Source organism: Brienomyrus brachyistius, unplaced genomic scaffold, assembly GCF_023856365.1.
Source record: "Brienomyrus brachyistius isolate T26 unplaced genomic scaffold, BBRACH_0.4 scaffold40, whole genome shotgun sequence".
Taxonomy (NCBI): Eukaryota; Metazoa; Chordata; class Actinopteri; order Osteoglossiformes; family Mormyridae; genus Brienomyrus; species Brienomyrus brachyistius.
This window is the reverse complement of record NW_026042315.1, coordinates 772,559-797,140: the sequence shown is the minus strand read 5'-3', so window position 1 is coordinate 797,140 and position 24,582 is coordinate 772,559. Positions and strand designations below refer to the sequence as shown.

General features: G+C 41.8%; 3 protein-coding genes across 3 annotated transcripts in view; 2 read left to right on the top strand and 1 right to left on the bottom strand.

The window, feature by feature from the left end:
- The window catches only part of LOC125722564 (cytohesin-2-like), a 178,490-nt gene that overhangs the window by 114,594 nt on the left and 39,314 nt on the right, over positions 1 to 24,582 (bottom strand). The gene's annotated exons all lie outside the window — the stretch shown is intronic.
- On the top strand, positions 10,730 to 11,407 carry LOC125722617 (cytohesin-2-like). The gene has a single exon (XM_048998807.1). It carries the CDS (start codon positions 10,730 to 10,732, stop codon positions 11,405 to 11,407), a length of 678 nt encoding a protein of 225 aa, XP_048854764.1.
- Positions 11,415 to 12,739, top strand: LOC125722611 (cytohesin-2-like). Its single transcript, XM_048998800.1, has one exon. It carries the CDS (start codon positions 11,438 to 11,440, stop codon positions 11,960 to 11,962), a length of 525 nt encoding a protein of 174 aa, XP_048854757.1. The 5' UTR covers positions 11,415 to 11,437; the 3' UTR covers positions 11,963 to 12,739.

The window sequence follows — 24,582 nt, the reverse complement described above, 5'->3', positions numbered from 1 at the left end:
AATTAGGCTATTTGAGTTTTTAGCATCTAATTTTACCCATATTGCTTCCGTAGTTTTATTTATATCAGTAAGTTCCCTTGCCTGCAAGTTTTCCTTTACATATACTGCAACACCACCTCCCTTTTTTCCTATACGATCCTTACGGAACAACGTGTAACCATCCATATTATATTCTTGTCCATCCTTTTCACTCAACCACGTTTCAGTTATTCCTATAATATCATAAGAGTCCGATGAGATAAAAGCCTCTAAATCATGAATTTTATTCCTAATACTTCTGGCGTTTAAATACAGACAACAAAGGGTAGGCCTATTACGGTGCCCACTTACAATATGATTATTTGTGGCTTTCCGTTTCCCCCCACTGACATAGTTAACTAACCTCCCTGCCCCCCCAGTCCCTAGTTTAAACATTCCTCAACTACTCTACACATACGCCTCCCCAATACACTGGTTCCCCTCTGGTTCAGGTGCAACCCATCCGGCTTGAACAGGTCCCACCTGTTCCAGAAGGTCCTCCAATGCCCCATAAACCTAAACCCCTCTTTCCTACACCATCCTTTTAGCCACGCATTTAATTTCCTTATCTCAGCTAACTTAGCCTGACTTGCACGTGGCACGGGGAGTATTTCGGAGAATACCACCGTGGACGTTCTGCTTCTAAGCTTATTGGCGACTTCTATAAATTTATCCTGCAGAACAGCCCTTCTACCCTTGCCTATGTCGTTGGTGCCAACATGCACCACGACAACTGGATCCACCCCAACTGGCGCCAAAAGCTTATCCACACGATCTGGAAGGTCTCCTACCTGGGCACCAGGCAGGCAAGACACCGTACGGGACCCTCTATCACGCGTGCACACATAACTGTCTACTCCCCTAATAATGGAATCCCCCACTACCACAACCTCCCTCTTCCTGGGGGGAGGGGGCTCCTCAGTGCCCAAGGGCCCACCTGCCTCCCCAGTCCGTTCCGGCTCTAAAGCTGGAAGAACCTGAAACCTGTTCGACACAGTCACCTCAGGTGATGCCGCCTCTGCAACGTGTGTACGCCCTTTCCTGCGTCTACAACCTACGGTCACCCAGCTCTCTCGACCTCTCTGCTCTTCATTCTCCCCCCTCCCGGCTAGTGGCGTACACACCTTCTCCCTAAAAGGCGTATTAACTTGCTCCTCTAACTCACTGTTGCATTGGATGAGAGCCAGTTGCTCCTCAAGGTCAAAATGCGCTCAGCAGCAGAAATTCTCCATCCTAGATGAGCCTGCAAAGTTCTGTAGAAGTTAAATATACTTTAGTCAAATGAGAGACTAACCTGCTGTCAGGCAGGGGAAGCTTCAATAAGGCCTTCATTCATGACAGCTCCACTTGGCTTTTTGACGAGTCCCCATTTAGATGCAGCACGTCAGAGACTGAAGAGCAGGATGAAGGCTGTAAGTACAGTTTGCTGTGGATTGTGTTTGTGTTTAAATCTAATAAAGGATGAGACAATTTACTTAAAGCATGATATAGTTCATATTGCTCTTCAGGCTTCGTGATAAAATATTAAAATTATGGAGTACAAAGTTGTACATACAAAGAAAACAATGCAGAGCGGCAGGGCACCTGGCCCAGAGGGTCTTCACATAGAATTCTACAAAGGGTATTTTTTCCTGTTAGATTTACAGCTTTGGTTGTCTTGCCCTTTAAAGAAATTCTCTCAAGAAAGAAGTTGCCTCTTACCATGTCACAAGCAATTAGTTTCACCCAAAAAGGAGGAGGACCCCTCTCTGCTCCCCGTGTTAGTAGATTCTCCCCAACTCCTCCTGCTTATTCCTTCCTCCCTCCCTCCTATTTGTGCTCTCCTCCTCCTCTTGGGTTCTATTCATGTCTTTTGGTTCAGCAATAAAACCCACAAGGCTGCTCTTTGATTGTCCCTCTTCCCATCGTGACATATTATGTATTACATGATTATGAAATGATTTGATTATTATACAATTAACCACTTTGTTTCTTCAATTTGTCTTTCTTCTGAATCATCAGATATATGTCGTAGCTGGTAATTTGTTACACTCTGCTGTCAGTGCCAGTGTAGCCTAGATACAACCAGTCATATGTTTCAGTCAAGCTGATGTTTGAACAATTTTTGGGAACAGATTTTCATAATGTTTTCTCATAGGAGGCTGACCCTGGGCATCCTGGGATTGCTGCGAGAGATTGCTGGGATACTGTGAGAGAGTGGTGTTGAGCTGCAGCGATTGTTTTGGGATTGTTTGTGATTGTTTTTGGGGTGTTTGGAACGTATTTTCTGAGTGTTTGTGTGCTTTAATTGTTTAGTGGGTGGCTGTGTTATTTCTATTTATTGTTCTTATTTTGGTCGGCGTGAGTGCTTGTCTGTCCTGTCTGTTTATTAACAGCGCGATTGTTACGGGCAGTGAGCTGCGTTTTCTGTTCGCGTTTAACTCCGTAAAAAACACCGGCGGGGCGAAATAGCTAATAATATCTAACGTCGGTAACGTTACTCAGCGCCAGAAAAGGACAGTTGCTCCTGAGCTTTGCCCGGTCGCCAGTCGGGGCCGGGAGGACATTTTCCACTTTTTTCCCCGCTCCGGCAGTAGCCTGCTGTGAGGGGGTTTTTGTGGTTTTTCGACCTCCCAAGAGCAACTTCGATTTCGTTTTGTTTTTAGTTCATACTTGGTTCAGGCAGAAGTTCTTTTGGTAAGTAGTAGTAAATTTATCGGATTTAAAATTTTAAATAAAAATAAGAATTAAGTTCCGTTTCAACCCAAGTAACTTATTTTAGCGTACTCGGCACTTTATTGCATTTAACGGTACGCGAATTAATCTTTAAAGTTAAATACGCTATATAAATTTACTGGGCTGGGAGTACGGGGTCATAGTGAGTTAGTTAATTATGGGGCCGGCTCAGTGTTGCGTTTGCAACATGTTTGCCCTTCTGGACGTTAGTGTCCAGTCGGACTTCATCTGCGAGCGATGTAAGCTAGTGGACTCGCTCATGGTCAAGGTTCGCGGCCTTGAGGAGCAACTGGCTCTCATCCAATGCAACAGTGAGTTAGAGGAGCAAGTTAATACGCCTTTTAGGGAGAAGGTGTGTACGCCACTAGCCGGGAGGGGGGAGAATGAAGAGCAGAGAGGTCGAGAGAGCTGGGTGACCGTAGGTTGTAGACGCAGGAAAGGGTGTACACACGTTGCAGAGGCGGCATCACCTGAGGTGACTGTGTCGAACAGGTTTCAGGTTCTTCCAGCTTTAGAGCCGGAACGGACTGGGGAGGCAGGTGGGCCCTTGGGCACTGAGGAGCCCCCTCCCCCCAGGAAGAGGGAGGTTGTGGTAGTGGGGGATTCCATTATTAGGGGAGTAGACAGTTATGTGTGCACGCGTGATAGAGGGTCCCGTACGGTGTCTTGCCTGCCTGGTGCCCAGGTAGGAGACCTTCCAGATCGTGTGGATAAGTTTTTGGCCCCAGCTGGGGTGGATCCAGTTGTCGTGGTGCATGTTGGCACCAACGACATAGGCAAGGGTAGAAGGGCTGTTCTGCAGGATAAATTTATAGAAGTTGCCAATAAGCTTAGAAGCAGAACGTCCACGGTGGTATTCTCCGAAATACTCCCCGTGCCACGTGCAAGTCAGGCTAAGTTAGCTGAGATAAGGAAATTAAATGCGTGGCTAAAAGGATGGTGTAGGAAAGAGGGGTTTAGGTTTATGGGGCATTGGAGGACCTTCTGGAACAGGTGGGACCTGTTCAAGCCGGATGGGTTGCACCTGAACCAGAGGGGAACCAGTGTATTGGGGAGGCGTATGTGTAGAGTAGTTGAGGAATGTTTAAACTAGGGACTGGGGGGGCAGGGAGGTTAGTTAACTATGTCAGTGGGGGGAAACGGAAAGCCCCAAATAATCATATTGTAAGTGGGCACCGTAATAGGCCTACCCTTTGTTGTCTGTATTTAAACGCCAGAAGTATTAGGAATAAAATTCATGATTTAGAGGCTTTTATCTCATCGGACTCTTATGATATTATAGGAGTAACTGAAACGTGGTTGAGTGAAAAGGATGGACAAGAATATAATATGGATGGTTACACGTTGTTCCGTAAGGATCGTATAGGAAAAAAGGGAGGTGGTGTTGCAGTATATGTAAAGGAAAACTTGCAGGCAAGGGAACTTACTGATATAAATAAAACTACGGAAGCAATATGGGTAAAATTAGATGCTAAAAACTCAAATAGCCTAATTGTCGGTGTTTGTTACAGAACACCTAATATAGCTGCTGAGGAAAGCAGATTGTTATACAGTGATATTAGGACTATGAGCAATAAAAATGATGTGGTAGTTATGGGTGATTTTAATCTACCAGGAATGCAGTGGGACATTGTCACTGGCTCTTCAGAAAATGAACTGGAGATGGTGGAATTAGTACAGGATTGTTTTTTTACTCAGTTTGTTAACACCCCTACCAGGGGAGATGCCATTCTTGATCTTGTTCTCTCTAATAACCAGGACAGGATTGGTAAATTAGACGTTTTAGAACCACTTGACAGTAGCGATCATAACATGGTCAAATTTGAGGTTAAGTTTAGTGTTCGAAGAGCTAAGTCCAAATCAAAAATATATAATGTTAGGAAGGCTGACTTTAAGTGTATGAGACTAAAACTAGAAACTGTGAACTGGATGGAGTTAAATAACAAAACTGTTGAAGAGGCCTGGGAATTTTTTAAAAGCACATTATTGCAAGTGCAAGAGGACTTCATACCTGTTTCCAGCAAGAATAAATCTAGGAAATTGCAACCTAGGTGGTTTACTAGGGAAATAAAGCATAAAGTAAGGAGGAAAAGGGCTTTGTTCCAGCAATGGAAAATAACTGACGTTGACAGAATTAAGCAGGAATATCTAAGTCTACAGACTGAGTTAAAAAATGATATTAGACGAGCTAAAAGAAATGTCGAAAGGATGGTTGCATTGGAAGCTAAGGATGATGTTAAAAGTTTCTTCCAGTATTTTAACTCTAAAAGAGCTCTAAAACCTGAAATTACTAATCTGCAGGATAGTAAGGGTCTTATAATAGTAAACGACATTGATATAGTAAATGAGTTCAATGATAGTTTTGCACGGGTATTCACTGTTGAGGACCTTAGTAATTTACCAGTTATTACCTATCCAGCATTGTCTATAGCTAATATATATATAACTGAAGCAGATGTTTTGCAAAGCCTAGCTAAGCTCAAAATAAATAAATCACAGGGTCCTGATGGCATCTTACCTATAGTGTTAAAAGAGATGAGGGATATTATTTGCCGACCCTTAACTTTACTGTTTCAAAAATCCTTATCTGAAGGTGTGGTACCTTCTGATTGGAAGCACGCCTTCATAACGCCTATTTTTAAAAAAGGGGATAGAAGTAATTTGTCTAACTATAGGCCAATCAGTCTAACTTGTATAACTGGTAAAGTTATGGAGGCTATAATCAAAGAGAAAATGGTAGATTACCTGGACTCTAATAACATTTTGCGGGATAGCCAGCATGGATTTAGGAGAGGTAGATCCTGTTTAACAAATCTGTTGGAGTTTTTTGAGGAAGCTACTCAGGAAGTTGATGATAAGAAGGCCTATGATGTCATCTACTTAGATTTCCAAAAGGCTTTTGATGTTGTCCCCCACAAGAGGCTCCTACTTAAACTCAAAGCGACAGGTATTTTAGGTACCGTAGCGACCTGGATTGATAACTGGTTAACAGATAGGAAACAGCGAGTAGTTATAAGAGGCACAATGTCAAAGTGGGCTTGCGTTCATAGTGGGGTACCGCAGGGTTCGATTTTAGGACCACTATTGTTCCTAATTTACATAAATGATATGGATACCAATATATACAGTAAACTGGTGAAATTTGCAGATGACACCAAGGTGGGTGGTGTAGCAGATACTGAATTAGTGGCTCAGCAGCTACAGCGGGATCTTGATTTAATTAGTGACTGGGCCGATACCTGGCAGATGAAATTTAACATCGATAAATGTAAGGTACTCCATCTAGGGAGCAGAAATATAAAGTACAGGTATTTCATGGGTGTCACTGAAATAAAGGTAGCTGATCATGAGAAAGACCTTGGTGTGTATGTTGATGCTTCCATGTCCCATTCTCGCCAGTGTGGGGAAGCAATAAAAAAGGCCAATAGGATGTTGGGGTATATCTCCAGGTGTGTGGAGTTTAAGTCAAGGGAGGTAATGCTAAGATTATACAATTCCTTGGTGAGACCTCACCTAGAATATTGTGTGCAGGTTTGGTCACCATATCTTAAAAAGGACATTGTGGCCTTAGAAAAGGTGCAGCGTAGGGCCACAAAAATGATTCCTGGTCTTAGAGGAATGTCATACGAGGAACGGTTACTTGAGCTAAATCTGTTCAGTCTCAAGCAAAGGAGACTGAGGGGGGACATGATCCAGGTATATAAGATTCTAACAGGTTTGGATGCTGTTCAAGCAAATAGTTACTTCAGCATTAGTTTAAATACACGAACTCGTGGCCATAGGTGGAAATTAGCGGGAGAACACTTCAAGCTGGATTTAAGGAAGCACTTCTTTACACAGCGTGTAGTCAGAGTATGGAATACCCTTCCTGATAATGTAGTGCAAGCTGAATCCTTGGGTTCCTTTAAATCAGAGCTAGATAAGATTTTAACGACTCTGAGCTATTAGTTTAGTTCTCCCCAAGCGAGCTTGATGGGCCGAATGGCCTCCTCTCGTTTGTATAGTTCTTATGTTCTTATGTTATGTTCTTATATATGTGGTGTGATAATTGAGCATGACCCCACTGTTGCTGTGCTTGCTGCTCCTGTCATGATCTGTAATCTCTTATTTTTTCATGTCTCCTCCAACTCATGCCAGCAGAGGTCGCTGCTGGCCCTTTGTAACCCTCCTAATTCTCCTGTATCCCATTATAGTTCTCCATCCTAACCCTGTACCCCTGTTTTGTTGCTGATTAGTGTGCTGTGTATAAATATGCCTGCCCTCACTGCGTTCCCCAGCTCAGTCATTGCTGTTCCATGTGTAGTCTGTGTTTCCTTAAAGCCCACCGAGCTACACACTGCCCCTAAATTTAAATTCATATGTAACCTGTGTGTGTATGTATAACCTAGATTTGCCCAGTATGTAAATCTAATCCAGACCTTGATCCTACACCTACTATAATTATAAGTACCTCACTATACCTATATCTAACACTGCTATTCATCACCAGTGTTACATGTCAGGGCTTCGCTGCAATAGATCCCTCAGTGCTGCAGGTTATTACTGTGACTTTGCACACACACACGTTGCTGCTTCCTCAGCCAGTGTCACATATACTTTATTACACACAGACCTCAGTAATCTCTGCTACACTCACACCTGCTTACTTTACATCCATGGTTAAATTCTCCTAATGGAATCTATCTTAATGTCTTTATTCTATTTTATTTTATTTATTATACCATATTATTCATTGTATTGTTCTTTCAATTTTATTTCTATTTTATTATTGCTAATACACCGGATCTGAGTGCCTCATTTTGTTCCCTTCATATAGAACACGTTTTGTAATGACAATAAAACATCCTTATCCTCATCTAAATCACACTGTCTAACTACTAATCTGTTTAAATAATATAATTGGATTTCAAAGGTTAATAGTCACTCAATTACCCCCTCAGCCCAACAGTACCACAAACACCCAACATGCACGGAAATGTTCTCCTAAGTTGTTTTCCCTGCCTGGAACAATACCACAGCAGTCACATGGACTAATGTTTCAAAACATTTCGGAAACCTTGCATTGAAACTTGAGGTCTTTAGAAGGGATCAGTCCTGGGTGGCAAAGTTGCCATCACAAAGGTTTTTGATTAAGGGATTCATGATGCCAGGTAGCCATCTTTCACAAGCTGGTGGGCTGTGCCACTGATGCCTTTGCTTGGGTTTTATATGTCTGTCCTGGTTTGTGTTCTTGCCACTTCAGGTTCCCTGGTTTTGGTCTACATTCCTCGGTCCTCTACTGTGGAGTCTACCTTCTGCTTCACCTGATTCTGGTCGCCCATCCAGTCAGCGGCCCATGTCCCCCTGGTTCCCTGTTTCCAGAGGTTGGTCTGTTAGTCTCCGGGGCCAGGAGGCAGAAATCTGCCATGTTGGATGGGCGGCCCAGGTTGGGGTGCTCCATCATAGACTGGTACATGAAGGATTATAAATGGTTTTCAACCAGTATGTACCGAGTGTGCATCGTGACGAAAAGAATGTCATGGGAATATTTAGGACTGACTGCAGTATTAGTTCAAAGCATGATTGTGTTTTTCTTAATTTTTATTGATTTATTTTTGTATTATTCATTTTTTAATTATTAATTTTCTTAAGTAACTTGATTCAGTTAAAAGGGGTTTGTCCATTTGCTTTAGCAGAAGTTTGTGTAAGTATGATGTTCACCTTCCCTTTTCATAGTCTAGTCTTTGCCAAGTTTTATGCTTATTTCCCCTGGTTAAGTTAATCTGACTTGTGTGTTTAGGAGGGTCATACAGGCTTTTTGTTTGTAATGGAAGCACAGGGTCTGTACTTGCAGCTTATTTGCCATGCTAATAGAAGCATTTTACCTTCCTCTCTAATCTCTTTTTTTCTTGGCTCTCACTGCAGTCTCCTCTATGCCAGGGTTTCTCAACCCAGTCCTTGGACCCCACTGCAAAGATCCACAGTTTTGCTCTGTCCAAGCTCTCAGCACAGCAGTAAAAGGTGACTGTTTGGTTCATGCATGCAGGGATCTGGGACAGAGCAAAAACGTGGAGCTGTCTGGTGGGCTGAGGAATGAGTTTAGAAATGCTGCTGTATGAAGTATTAAACCATTTGACCGGTTGGATAAATGTTAAAATGTTTTCTCAAAATATAAAAAGAGATAATCTTCTGTTTTGCGTCTCATTACAAGCAAACTTGTTTTTTGTTTTTATGTCACTCTAGTATTTGATATCTAATTTTCAGTCTTCTGGCAATATAATCTGGTGAATGGGGAAAGACTTCCAGCAGGGGCTCCGGTTTCCTCCCACAGTCCAAAAGTGTGCAGGGTAGGTTAATTGGCAAATCTGAGTTGTGAGTGTTTGCGCCCTGCAGAGTGTTGACTCCTGCCCAGGGTTGGTTCCTGCCTACGCCTGTTGTTCCAAGGACAGGCTCCGGTCCCCCCCGCGACCTCAGTTTGGCTTGCTGTCTCCCCCCTTGGTTTCCTTTGGTTTACGTCTTCACTAGCCCCCTTGTTGCTTTGACTTGTGTGTAAGTTATGTATGTGTGATTGTATTGCTGCATAGGGAGTGACTGCTATTTTGTTTTGCAAGTGTGTGTTGGACTCTGTTTATTTGGTCAGGGAGTGAGGTGGAGTGTTTGTCTTTTGGTTTCCTTTTCTTTTGCACTTAGGTGAGATTAGCTGTGGGTCGCACTTGATAGTTGGGGATTTTGTTTGTTATTTTGGCTGTGGTCACTCCCAAAGTCTTTTGCACCGGGTTATTTGTTCAGTGTCAGTATTATACATGAAAAAAAATGAAAATACAAAAAATATCCCTTTGTCCACTGGTGTTCCCTTCTTGCCCTCACCCTGTTTGTCCCTTTATCCCATTCCCCTTTCCCGTGAATACTGTTACACTCCAACCCTAGACAGCATATCAAAACAGCATCGTACCTATAGTTTTAAAAGAGATGAGGGATATTATTCATTGACCTTTATCTTTGCTATTTCAGAAATCCGTATCTGCTACCTTGTGACTGGAAGTATACACTGTAAAAAAAGGCAAAATTTGTCACAGTTTTAAACGATTTTATATCAGCCAATTTGACTACAGTATAATTATTTTTTTCCTCTTATGTTAAATGACAGAAAAGTTTTATCAAAACTACATTGCATAACTGGCATCGTAGTACTGATTAGCACCGATTCAGACATCCCGATGAACAAATATGAAGTTCATTTAAACTGTGGTACCTTAAATCCGTCAAGTTACCTCGATAAGCCAGTAACCCTGATTCGTAGTATAGGCCACTGATCACAAGCACTCTGTGTAAACGTATTGTTTAACCGGCGCTGTTGCATTACCAGGGTGAGAGGTTGACTTGCTGGTTAGCTATAAAAACAGACGTTAGTGCAACTCCACATTAATGGTGCGGTCATCATGGCTTATAAATGCTTATTATCGTTCATCATTGTTTGTGTCAGTAACGATAACATAAACAAGGGTAGGCACCAGGAGAACATCATTGGCTCTTGCATCGATTACTTTTTCCGTAACACCCTTTAGATTGTTTCCCTGAAGGGCAGCAAACCGACAATTTCGGTGTGATTGAGCTGATCACGTGTGCATGGGGAGGGAATGCGGACCACATGACCTTCCCGGCGAGCTCAGTACATCCAGCATCGCTTCGCAAATACAATCAAAATGTTTTATCTTTATTCACACTTTTTATCTTTATTCATTATCTCTACGATCTCACTGCTGGACGAATGCCTGGCATTCAGAGCATTCTTTATTAGCCATTTGCCTTTGGATGCAGTTTATTTGCATGCCCCAAAGCTTCCAGGCGTCAGTAATTGCTTCCCACGTTACTCCGGTCCTGGGGTCTTCTGTAACTGCCCTTTGGGATTACATATATTCAGCATATGCTTTTGTCCGAAGTGATGAGAGTTTGGGGTCAGAGCACTTGGGTCTAAGGGACTTGCTCAAGGGCTTAACAATGTTACGATTACTCTGCCATGGGAGTTGAACCAACAACCAAACTGGCAGAGATGGCCAACCTGCTGAGCTCCACACCCGCTGACGATCTCCTTTTCCTGTCTGCTGCAGTCTCCATGGACCTGAGTCCAGAGAAGCACTCTGAACTTGAGGACATCCGGCTGAGGAAAGGAGCCCTTCTGCTGGAGATCCAGAGGCTGCGGGAGGCGCTGAGAGAGGCCCTCATGGAAGTGGAGGTCCTTGAATCCAGCACCAAACGCAGCCAAATCTTAGAAAAGAATAGGCATGTCGCCATGGGAAGAAAGAAATTCAACATGGACCCTAAGAAGGGTATCCTGTTCATGGTACAAAACAATCTTCTCCGGCACACGTCTGAGGACATCGCCCAGCTCCTATACAAGGGAGAGGGGCTGAACAAAACAGCCATTGGGGATTACCTGGGTGAGAGAGACGACTTCAATATCCAAGTCCTCCAAACATTTCTTGGGCTTCATGAATTCGTAGGGTTCAACCTGGTACAGGCTCTCAGGCAGTTCCGTCTGCCAGGAGAAGCACAAAAGATTGACAGTATGATGGAGGCCTTTGCGCAGAGGTACTGTCAATGTAATCCTGGAGTCTTCCAGAACATTGACACTTGCTATGTACTTTCATTTTCCATAATCATGCTAAACACTAGCCTTCATAATCCAAATGTGTGAGACAAGCCCAGTGTGGACAGGTTCATCTCCATGAATCGAGGAATCAATGATGGAGGCAACCTGCCAGATGATCTCCTCCGAAATCTTTATAAGAGCATAAAGAATGAGCCATTCAAGATTCCTGAAGACAATGGGAACAATGCCTTCTTCAACCCTGACAGAGAGGGTTGGCTCTTCAAAATGGGAGGAGGACGGGTGAAAACATGGAAAAGGAGGTGGTTCATCCTGATGGATAACTGCCTTTACTACTTTAAACATACTGCGGATAAGAAACCCAGGGTGATCATTCTGCTGGAGAATCTGAGCATCCGTGAGGTGAAGGATCTCAGGAAGCCTAACTGCTTTGAACTGTACATCCCTAACAACAGCAGACAGCTGATGAAAGCCTGCAAAACGGAGGCGGACGGCCGCCTGGTAGAGGGCAATCATGTGGTGTACCGCATCTCGGCGCCAACCCCTGAGGAGAAGGACAAGTGGATACAGAGCATCACTGCTGCTGTGAGCGCTGACCCTTTTTATGAGATGCTGGCAGCAAGAAAAACACGGATCTCTTAAAACAGGGGTGTCAGACTCATTTTCACCCCGCGCCACATCAGCATCATAGTTGTCACCTTATTCGGCCCTCAGGAAACCACCATGTCCCCCACAGACGTCCCGATGTCATGTATTTGGTGCCAGAATTATAGAACACACAGGACTATTTGTGCCAGATTCCAGAGGAAGAAGTCAACCACTGTGAAAATGACTGCATTCACAGACGTGACATTGCTTGTGATGATGATGTCTTCACGTTGTGCACCTCTGTCATGGCAGAGAATGGTCTTGATGTTCCTCTGGATGCTTATAAGGCAATTGACCTCTACCTGCGCCTACGAGAAGAATGATCAGTTCTTCTACACATTGAACGATAAAGACTGTGTGAATATGTTTGGATGAGCTATTGCAGAAAGTATTTATTTCAGAACAAGGAACTTTGCACAAAACAACTGACTATTTGACTATGATCGCCCACTCAAACATTTGGGCCCAAAATTGTTGTTGCAGACATTCTTTGCCTTTATAATGTGGTCTCACAAAGTAATGTTTAACCTTAAGGTAGCATGACCGAATTCCAGGTTTTGTTTTGATGCGACTTATTGTTCACTACAGATTTTATCATCGAAATGCCCTGTCCTTTTTTGTATAAATGTGAAATTAAATGTTATTTGCACTGTATTGCTGATCTTTATGTCAGAGAACCTTTTTTTCTGAGAATCCACACTGCTGTAAATTTGCATCAACATGATTGGGATTGGGATGGAAAAATTATTTTCCATCTTAACCCATATTCTAAGCATATTGATTTCTCTTGTAAATTTTACTTTTACAGCAGTATGATTTAAGACACTAACAGCAATTTTTCAACCAGTAATTGTTAATGTGATAGGAATTGCATTCAACAGCAAATGCGTTCAACTTAACCAAATGTATAAATCTTACATATTCTGATGATTTGACATTCCCCCGACGTCTGTGTGATGTATTTCAGCAACAACACGCAGTTAATGAGATCACTATGCGGAATTTAGCCGACTGTTATTTTACTGATTAGGATATATCACCCAAGATTGGGGTATACTATATATCAAGGGTCAGCAACCTTTTTGAAACTGAGAGCTACTTCACGGGTACTGAGCCATACAAAGGCTACCAGAACAGACTTTACCTAAACTTATCTAAACTTCATGTAGAATAAACACGTTTTAAATGCTTTTTTGGATATTGTCATTTTCAAATCTATATAAATACAAATGTGATTAAAGAAGAATAGCAACAAGATAAAATTAAATTTTAGTCGCTGCCCACTGGTGAGTTGTGGTATTTTTAGAACAGGTCCGTGGGTGACTCATGTGGTTCTTGGGGGCATCCTGGTGCCAGTGGGCACCATGTTGGTGACCCCTGTTCTAAATGGTATGTAGGGTATGCAAACTACACCAACGCTTCTGATGTAGCTACATTTAGGCTTATAGTGGAATAATATAGTGGAAGATTCCTTGCGTGAGTGTCTGAGAGCGTGAAAGTCATGCCAGATGCATGGTAGTCGGCAGCCCTGCTTTCCGTGTGCATCTGTCTCTTACTTTAGGTGGCTAGAGATCCAGCATTACTCAGGATTAGGAGCCACTTGCACTGATAATAATTAGTTTCTTTTTCCCCTTGCAGTCTGCTGCTGTATAACATTATGAAATCAGCCCAAAAATCCGCAACCCATGACCTCCTAATATTTACCCAAAACTATGTTTTCAAAATAGCACAATAGGGCATGAACACCGCAGACCTGGAAACTCTGCTGAGCATTGAGAATCAGCGTGCAAAGGCTCTTAATTTGGATATGTTTGTGAAACATTCTGCTGCACAGCACAACAAAGAAAAACAACTGGTCAGTGATAATGAAAAGTACAATCAGCATTGTTTTAACCATGAGAGTCCAAATGCTTAGATAAATTGTCACTTTTTCAGTGTAAGTATGCTCCTGAGCTCCACGATTCTGAATGATAGTCGGTTTCTCACTGAACCTCCATGCCACTCTGTTAAAATCTCTTGCCACCCCATGTAAAATTTTCTAGATCCACCACTGTGCCAGAGCTAAGACTTAAGAATCTTGAGTATTATTTCAACATAAACTTTGCTTGGGTGCTTCATACTTTAAATTAAATATAAATTATGGCAACGTGCAAAACTATTAAGGAAAATGCAACGTATTTGTTTTTCATTTACGTAATTATATATGTTGATTATGATTCTTTTTAGTTCCACAGTACATGCAGATACTAAAATCCAAGCATGCACTCTTAGGTTAATTGCTATCAGTTCATATAAAGATTTATAGAAATTTCAGTCAGAGACTAGCTTCTGATATAAAAAGAATGTTTACATTTTTTTTGGGCATGGAATAGTTTTTCAGTGCTGCATGTAGTTTCTCTTTATTGTTTGAATAGGGCACACTTACACATCAACAAGTGCAGTGGCAGTTGTGATGTTCTCGCATATGAGAAAATACAAGGACAACTTTTATTAAACAAAACGAAAGGCTTTACTCTCCATACTCCAGTCAATTGCATGCATAGGCCTACTGCCGCATCTCACTTTGCCAACTTCCGCTTCCGTGCGGCTCAGGAGGATCTGGCTGCAGAACACTGGAAAGGGGTCCACAGCTCAAGGGGACCACCAGAGGACAGATGGAGTGGAACCGGGAACCAAGGGATTTGCCAGTGACTAGCACTCACTGTTGTTTTCGACTACAATAAAAACAGCTGTACTGGCTGAATAATGAGCATACAAAAAGAAAAAAAGACATGGATAGGAATAAAAAGGTAATTAAAAATAGAAAAACAACTGAAGAGTCATTCACACTGAACACGCGTCTCTGCTCTCAAGACGATGATCCTGTCAACTGCGCCAGACTGTGACAGACCGAACTACAAAACTGTAGACTCAGTGGACAGCTGACTACGCCACCCTAGGAATTTCATCCAGCTTTCCATTGAGACTACAGTTTTGCAGTCTGTTCTGCCAAACAATGTATTAAAAAGTGCAGTGTTATACATGACACTGTAATTAGTTCAATTCAAGAGATGTACTATCAAGTTATAATAGTGTGATTATCATAATCACACAAATATATGAATTCCTCTGATACTGAATTAAACAACCCTTTATGCTGTCCCTTATGTGAATTAGTAAAAATTTCCACACCTCTTTCACCATAGACAACCATTCTCTCCATAGTCAAATGCAATTCCAATTCCCCCTTTTATTTATTGTATGGCAGACAGACAGCAGTGTATTATTATATTATAATTATATTATATTTATTATAATTATATAATTATATTATATTATAATTATTTTATATATCATTATATTAGGGTGCCCCTCGCAGAAGGTAAATTTAATCTTATTTAATTACATTTTCTATATAGCGTCAGATGACAGCAGACGTCATTTACTGTAAGGTTACCTTTACTATATAAGATATAACAGCTCCCAAAGTTCTTCATCTGGTACAGAAAACATACGCCTGACAGATGTTGAAGTTTATTCCGTCTTTATTCTTCTAGACACCGTGAAAAACTATAAAATAAACATATTATTAAATTCCTGCATTACATTTAATCTTACAAGACATTCTAAAAGATCCATGATATTACCGCTAAACAGCGGCTCATACATCACCGCAATTCCACTTTTCAATACAAGACAACAAGTAAATACAATAAATATAAATTACCGTGTGCGCCTTCTGACCAAATGCTTAGGTGTTATTACAGATCCTGCCGTGACAAGCCGACAAACCACAAGTTGACTCCATGAATCTCCCAGCATGCATTTACTCCTACCCTATTCCGTCACCTAACCATGTATTCAAGGGTTAACACGGATCAATTAAATAGTCAGCAGAGGGCACTGACATACATTTCACAGTATACATTCTATATTAAATCAAACCAGCAAAAGGTGATTATAAAATAACCGTCTTAGCGACAGTTACAGAGTGGCGTAGTCACCCTTTCGCTCTATAGCGCCCCCTACCCCTACTACGTTTATAATTATAATAATTGCCTCATGTGCAGTTACGCTGGTTAAATTACCTGGAAATGTTATTAACTGCACATTCTCCTAGAAACTAACAACGGTGCTCACTCAGGTATATTTATAATGGTCAGAAAGCTGATGTAAAGTCTGATATAGTGCTGAATGTGTTATTTTGTAGACAGTAATAGGTTTAATAAATTTTATATTCCATTACTGTAGAAAGCTATACTTGCTTACTTAAGGCATTTTGCGTTATTAATGTGTGATGTAAATGCAGGTAGTTTTATTACAGTCAACTTTTATTCACAGTGAGTAGCTTGTCATCATGAAGAGGAAGTGTGACAATCGTGAGGTTTTGGGCAACCACAGAAAAGCAGGAAAGTAAGTACAGACAGTGAGATAATTAGTGCCAGTCAGATGATAGACGTATACAGTATGTGAGTCAAAGGTTCTTCATATATTAATCATTCTCATTCAGGTAACAAATCCTTAGAAATCCATTCCTGAGCATCATGCCAAGAAGCACCACTTGTTTACTGATAACTGCTTTCATGTAAACTCTGCTGTGCTGAGAGTAAAGATGAAGAGGGAGAGACAGCAAGAGGCTGCTGACGGCAGAGAATGCAGGCGACATGGAGGGGAGTGAGAAAAGGAGCAAATATTGATGGTTAAGAGTGAATAATGACGTCACAGCAGCCTGATCCTGATGTTAGTTTAATATGCTTCTTAGTTTGGCCTGTGGTGTGTATTTCAGATACAGCATTTAATCAGGGAGACTGAGTGTGAGTCAATGACAGAGAGAGAGAGAGAGAGCAGACAGGCAGGTGAAGATGAAGGTGTATTAGGGAGGAGGGGGGAGGAGCTTGGACCTTCACCAAATCAGCCAAATGTAAATGTCACGTCTATCAAACAGGAGACCCTGCTTTCAGGAGAAATGGTTTAAAGATCACACTGGGCTCCCTTACAGCCCCCCCCCCCCCTCGTCTTAAGGGGGGTTCTTTGTTTCTACTGTGCAAAATAATTTGTAACACAAATGTCTAAACTGGCATGAAAGACACATTCAGCTCTTGTGAAGACTGGCATGTGAAACTGGAAAAGGCACTGGGGAAATTCAGTGCACATAAAGACAGGCAGTGCCACAGATTAGCACTGATGACATGGATTCAGAAGATCAATCCTGTTAATATTCAACCTTCAGATGAGCTGGAAAGAGCAGCAGCAAGTGAGGAAAAATCTTCTGAAGTTAAGTACTTGGCACAGCAAGGCCTGGCTTTTCGAGGTGTTGGTAAGGAGAGTGGGAATTTCAAGCAGCTTCTAATGCAAACAGCAGAGGGCGATGCAGAGCTGACCATGTGGCTGAAAGGTCACTTTGATTTCACCAGTGCTGTTTAACTGTAACACCTGTTCCTGGGTTGCCCTCAGTCCTTGTTATTGGTTATGATTCTCACTGTCCTGCATTGTGTCTTGTTAGCTGTGTATTTAAGTGCCTGTTCTGCTTCTGTTCTTTGATGGTTCATTATAGCTGTATGTTGTATGTATGTATATAGTTCTCTAGTTGTGTTTATTCCATCATTTAGTTCATTCCTGGTCATTTGCTGTTTATTTTGGATCCATCCTGATCCTTTTGGTTTTGATGTGTGTGTTGTAAAAAACCCTATTTTTCCAGCCGTGTCATGCACTGCCACAACCAGAAGAGGGCAGAAGATATGGCACAAAAAACAGGAAGAAGCCTAACTTTAAAAAGAACAAAAAACATCAAGACTCATCCAGCATTGGGTGGTGGGTTAACGAATAACACAAACAATCAAAGAATAAGCAAACAAATGAGAGAAAAGATGCAGAGATGACTGAGAAGCAGGGGATGACTGGAGAAGAGATGACAGGAGCAGAAGACAGGAGGGATACAGGAAGAGCGGAGAAGACAGTATAACTGAAGAATGGGAGAAGAGGAGAGACTGCAGAGGAAGGAGAACATAGATGACTGGAGGGGAGGGAATATAGGAGCAACAGAGAGAAGGAGGAAGGGCTGCGGAGGAGAAGACAGGATAAGAGGGGAATATGTGAGCAGAGAAGGACAAACACCCCCACTGCCCAGCAAAGTGCACTTGTAAGTAAACCACAATTTTAGCCTTGGGCTCAATATCTGGACTTGTCTCTGTGTAGCAATGCATAGAATCCTTGACACTGGTTATGACTGTACTGTATTAGTCCTAAACCTGCCATTATAGTGTAAGGAGAAAAGATTTTTTTTTAAATAAATCATTTTAAAAAAAGGTAGAGCGGTGTAGCCGCCGGAGAAGTCCCCCCCACCCAAAAAGCCCTGTTTGTTCCCTTCTAGCTACCAGATGAAACTCACAATGCACCCCAACGCCACCTAACTTCTCTTCCACATGATGCACCTTATTTACCCTCTGAATCCTGTTTATTATTGAGCGTTTTTCTATCCATTTGATTATAAGCTTATTACACTGTATGTACATTAGTCAGCCACATATGCTGTACGGCTTTGTTTTCCGGACAGTCTGGGCTACTCAGATATGTCATAATTCGATTTGTAAATGCTGACAGTCTTGATATTATCCTTCTTATCAGGAAAAACTACTTCTGCATATAGATATTTCTCAATTTTTAGTCTCGTCTAATATAAAAATTGGCAGGTAGTACAAATATAATCTTATAAATGCTGAGATTAGAGTATCTGCGATGCAGGAATGCAGGGGTTTCATTGGGGCCCTTTCTATGGCTTAGTACTGTGAAGGAATACATGGTTAGTGCCAGGCGCAAATGAATATCTTTGATTTTGCATACATTTGGTAACTTGTTGAAGTTGTCTGATAGTCAGTAATACATGGTTTAATTATTATGATTTTTTTATTTATTATTTTAAAATATCTGAAAGAATCTGAAATAGAAAAGCTTATTTTAGTTTATGGTCCACTGGATAAACACAGACATTACAGACGGTTTTACAGTCTAATGCTGAATGTTGTTTGCTATAATTTTTCTGCCTGCATATGCTGTGATTGGTGCAGTGAAATTTGAGAATGTGTTTATGGTCAGTATCATAGCCTCAGACAACAAACCAACGCTGTAGCGCGTCACTGTGTTTACATGTGGGAGGGGTTCCAGTTACATAATGGGCTCATTCTAATTCAACTGTTTTGACGGAGCTCGACAAACCTAAAAAATAAATGCTGGTGTTATCAAAAACTATGTCATATAGCTATATTCCAGATTTATTACAGCCAAACACATCTCGGAGCTCCGAGGAACCTCCTTCTCCTTATATTTCCCTCCATCCCACTCTTCTCATCCCTCTATCCCTCAAATACTGTGTAATGATGATATGTGTGCGTGTGGAGGGTGAGGGATGGAGTGGAAGGTAATAGTTAATTAAGTGGCTACACCTGGGTTGTGAGGGATCTGGGGTTAATAGAGGGAGTGGGAGGCGCGTTAGGGAGATTTGGTCTGGTAGGCACCGTACGCGTTGGGTCCTGGGGGAGGTGCCGCTCGCATGCCGTTTAGGGCTGCCGGCTGTGAAGCCAGAGAGTGGGCTGTAGGGACAGTTCCCGGTGCGGTAGGGCGAGGAGAGTCAGGACAGTGGGGGTAGGAGGCTATGACCACTGCTTAGACGGGGTGGTTAATAGACGGGAGTAGCGGCACCTTCATAGGGATGGATTGGCGGTGGGGGGGTGGGATTCCCTTTCCGTGGGACGTTCTAGGTGACGGACCGGTGTGATTATTCCTTCCCCGAGGGAGGGTCCTGATCCCTGGGGGGGGGGGGGGGGGGGTGTTCTGTTTTAACTATGTCTTTATTGTATGTGTGTTACGTGTGGTTTAAATGCGCAGTGTAACCGCTTAGGGTCGGGACAGGACTATATACAGTAGGCGGTTCTGGTCCTGTAACGCTTGCCTGTGCCCGAAGTGTGGGGATTACTGTGTATTGCATTGCTATTGGTGTGCCGTGCCCTAATGGGCATGTTGTGTGGTGCGGGATTTACTGTGTGGTAGTGTGGATTAACACACGCTTAAAAAGGGGTGGTGTGCTACGGGGAGAAAGCGGGACCGAGCTCTTTGTGAATCCAGATCCGACCCGATGGGTCGCTGCATGAATTGTACTGAATAAAAGTATCTTTGTAATTGTAGCTGCAGTCTGGTGGTGATCTGTTCTCCGTTTACAGCCTCTGACGCTACTGTAGTTTGGGTTCGTTACAATATCAGTTCGATGACTCGCATATTCCCTATAATATAGGGTCTATATTTTCTAATTTTAAGTCATTTTTTTATGTTTATAACCTTAGATCTATGCAAACCATTTCGTATATATCCAACAACACAGTACAATTATGGTGGATATCTGGTTTATTACAGTAAAACAATGTAGATTTTATGTATACTGAATGTAAAATTAAAGTTAATGAAAGCAAAATTATAGAAAACAGCTGTTGTGCCTTCGTTTTACTAAAACACATGTTGGTACAATAAAACCATTAAAATTTTACAGATAAAGCATATGACCATAAGTTTAATTTCTGTAAAAATACAGAAAAGAAATTGACCAGTTTCACTGAAGGGGTTTCCCTGTTATTTTACAAACTGTGCGTAAAATTATGTTTATGCAATGTAGTTTTGATAAACCTTTTCTGTCATTTAACATAAGAGGAAAAAAATAACTATACTGTAGTCAAATTGGCTGATATAAAATGGTTTAAAACTGTGACAAATTTTGCCTTTTTTACAGTGTATACTTCCAGTCAGAAGGTACCACACTGGCAGATACGGATTTCTGAAATAGCAAAGATAAAGGTCAATGAATAATATCCCTCATCTCTTTTAAAACTATAGGTAAGATGCTGTTATGATATCCTGTCTAGGGTTGGAGTGTAACAGTATTCACGGGAAAGGGGAATGGGATAAAGGGACAAACAGGGTGAGGGCAAGAAGGGAACACCAGTGGACAAAGGGATATTTTTTGTATTTTAATTTTTTCATGTATAATACTGACACTGAACAAATAACCCAGTGCAAAAGACTTTGGGACTGACCACAGCCAAAATAACAAACAAAATCCCCAACTATCAAGTGCGACCCACAGCTAATCTCACCTAAGTGCAAAAGAAAAGGAAACCAAAAGACAAACACTCCACCTCACTCCCTGACCAAATAAACAGAGTCCAACACACACTTGCAAAACAAAATAGCAGTCACTGCCTACACAGCAATACAATCACACATACATAACTTACACACAAGTCAAAGCAACAAGGGGGCTAGTGAAGATGAAAACCAAAGAAAACCAAGCGGGGAGACAGCAAGCCAAAGTGAGGTCGCGGGGGGGACCGGAGCCTGTTCTTGGAACAACAGGCGTAGGCAGGAACCAACCCTGGGCAGGAGTCAACACTCTGCAGGGCGCAAACACTCACAACTCAGATTTGCCAATTAACCTACCCTGCACACTTTTGGACTGTGGGAGGAAACCGGAGCCCCTGCTGGAAGTCTTTCCCCATTCACCAGATTATATTGCCAGAAGACTGAAAATTAGATATCAAATACTAGAGTGACATAAAAACAAAAAACAAGTTTGCTTGTAATGAGACGCAAAACAGAAGATTATCTCTTTTTATATTTTGAGAAAACATTTTAACATTTATCCAACCGGCCAAATGGTTTAATACTTCATACAGCAGCATTTCTAAACACATTCCTCAGCCCACCAGACGTTTTTGCTCTGTCCCAGATCCCTGCATGCATGAACCAAACAGTCACCTTTTACTGCTGTGCTGAGAGCTTGGACAGAGCAAAACTGTGGATCTTTGCAGTGGGGTCCAAGGACTGGGTTGAGAAACCCTGGCATAGAGGAGACTGCAGTGAGAGCCAAGAAAAAGAGAGATTAGAGAGGAAGGTAAAATGCTTCCTTTAACATGGCAAATAAGCTGCAAGTACAGACCCTGTGCTTCCATTACAAACAAAAAGCATGTATGACCCTCCTAAACACACAAGTCAGATTAACTTAACCAGGGGAAATAAGCATAAAACTTGGCAAAGACTAGACTATGAAAAGGGAAGGTGAACATCATACTTACACAAACTTCTGCTAAAAGCAAATGGACAAACCCCTTTTAACGGAATCAAGTTACTTAAAAAAATTAATAATACAAAAATAAATCAATAAAAAATAAGAAAAACACAATCATGCTTTGAATTAATACTGCAGTCAGTCCTAAATGTTTGTTGCATTTTGTTGGCTTACTGGCGCTATGTTTCTCAGCAGACTGACTAATACAGCCAACTGGACCATCTACCTCTTCCAAAACATCCATGCAGAGTTTCCTGCCTGTTTCTGACAGCTTTCACTGTTATTCTTTTGCTCCAGTCCTTTGTACTTTTCCAGGTTTTAGTATCTTGACCTTTGCAATCTGGAGGATTGCTAACCCTCCAACTAGCTGTTTTGGGTCAAAATGGTCCCATCTGTGTTAATTTGCATCATTAATTAAAGCATAAATCAATACATTCCAGATGAATTTTAAGGTAATTTCAACAAAAGCCTGTAATATCATTTTCGACCACCATGTGACGCCACAAGCCATTGGAAAACCACTAAGCTGTCAATAAGAGATTTGGCAGAACTGAAAATATGATGTTAAATGTATCACAGTGCAATAGTTTTAAAAATAAATCAATGACTTTGCATGACAATTTTATGTGTTTTGTCAAATAAAAAACCTGAAGTATTTGAACTTGAACTGATACTGAGCAAAATATTACCTCTTACTTATATGAAGGTTCGCATTATCTATGATGTAGAATAAAAGACACAAGTAAACAATCCATTTCTTTGTTTTAAAGAAACAGATTAGCTAAGAAAACCAATTGCCACCCTGTGGAATCAATGTGCATCACCTGTCTGTTTGTGGCCACTGCCCCGTGCACAATCTGCCACTGAAGATCCACCGTGTGCTTCTCAATGGGGGGCTTGTACAGGGACCTCCAACATCCCCGCGGGGAAGATCCAGGCCTCAACAAACCTGACCACCTAGAATCTGCCAGTCCACTCAGTGCCCGAAAATGCAGCACTTTAACACAAGCCTGGTACAGACCTTTCTCAGACAAATCTCTAAGAGCCACCTGCTGAAGAGACACGAAAGAGAGCAGCAAACCCACCTCCTCCCAATGACCCTCTACAGCAGGAGGGAAAAATGGGGACTACTGCCTCCTCCCAACTCAAGCACATTCTTAGTTGCCTCTGGTAGCGTGCAGACAATGTCCTCCAAAGCTCTCTGAAGAAGTCTGGGGGAGGGGGAAACATTTCCGCATGTAGGGGGCCAGTGGCATTTCATTATTTACAGAAAATTCCATAGAGCCAATGTAGGAACCTGAGGTCAGTTTAACACAGGTCACTGTCCGTGGTGCTGAAACCTTTACTTGATGGGCTGGTCCTGAATGAATACAATGGTTGGCCAGCGTGCCTCACTATGCGTTTCCACTGACTGACACCTTCACATGTAATGTGATTGTTAACAATGAGGAACATTTTACAAGTTACTACAGGAAGCAATATTTACATGCCTGTAGCTTTCATTTCTCACCACAGAAAACCCAAAAAAAAAAGAAATAAGAAATACATTCATGTTATATCCAATATATTACTTCATCATTTAAAATCACAAAACATATCTGACTGTTAATCTCTATGTTTTAATAATTTCAATAGCATTGCGTGATTTGCTTATTTTTTTCAAAAGCCACTGTGGAAGCGAAATTTAAAGAAGTTTGGTCCCCTTATAACAGCATTGGGTAAGAGAGCCGAGGGCTGCTGGGATTGTTCTCAATGTCTTGTTGGTGCCGTGTGGGTTGTGCTGCACAAACAGCTTCAAGTTATGAGATAACATGAGCAGATGCCATTACGTCATTAGTGCTACACAAGATATTGTCATGACCTGGCTCAAGGCCATAAGAAAAAGTGGACCAGTGTTAAATCACTGTGCCCTCAGACCTCTTCAGATTGCAAGCCCATTTAAATGGCACAGAGGTACACAATGGGTGGCCTGTATCTGCTTCACTTAATGTGCACCAAAGACCTCATATGAGGACCACAAGAGCCACCCCAGATTTACCCACCATCATGAGAAAGACTAAGATCAGCATGGATCAAATGGCCTATTTGCGTGTACAACCACCACCAGACCACTCTGACTGGCTTTGGGTTTTTGAGACAATATGAGAAGGACAGGTGCCCTTTTGCGTGGAATGTCTCCGATTCCTGTTATTCCTTCTTCCTCTTTTTGTTTTCTTCAAGTGCCAACAAGAGAAATTAATATGACAATAGCAAAGCATCTGTAATTGCAACAATTTTCTAGGAGAAGGGGTGTGTTTTTTGACACAAGTGCCAATATTTTTGGCCATGACTGTAATAGTTATTTGTGATTTGTAATAATTATTTAATTTTATCGATCCATCTACTTACCTACACTAAAAAATGTACTATTGGATGTAATTAATTTTAAGACTAGTGGTTACATGAGAGAGAGATGCAATACCGCTTTCGTCAAAATGACAGGTCGGGTCAAAGGTCACGTTCAAAAGTTCAGTGGGCGGAGCTTATG

Coding starts and splice junctions, on each gene's coding strand:
- LOC125722617 (XM_048998807.1), top strand. CDS start 10,730: ATGGGAGTTGAACCAACAACCAAACTGGCAGAGATGGCCAACCTGCTG.
- LOC125722611 (XM_048998800.1), top strand. CDS start 11,438: ATGAATCGAGGAATCAATGATGGAGGCAACCTGCCAGATGATCTCCTC.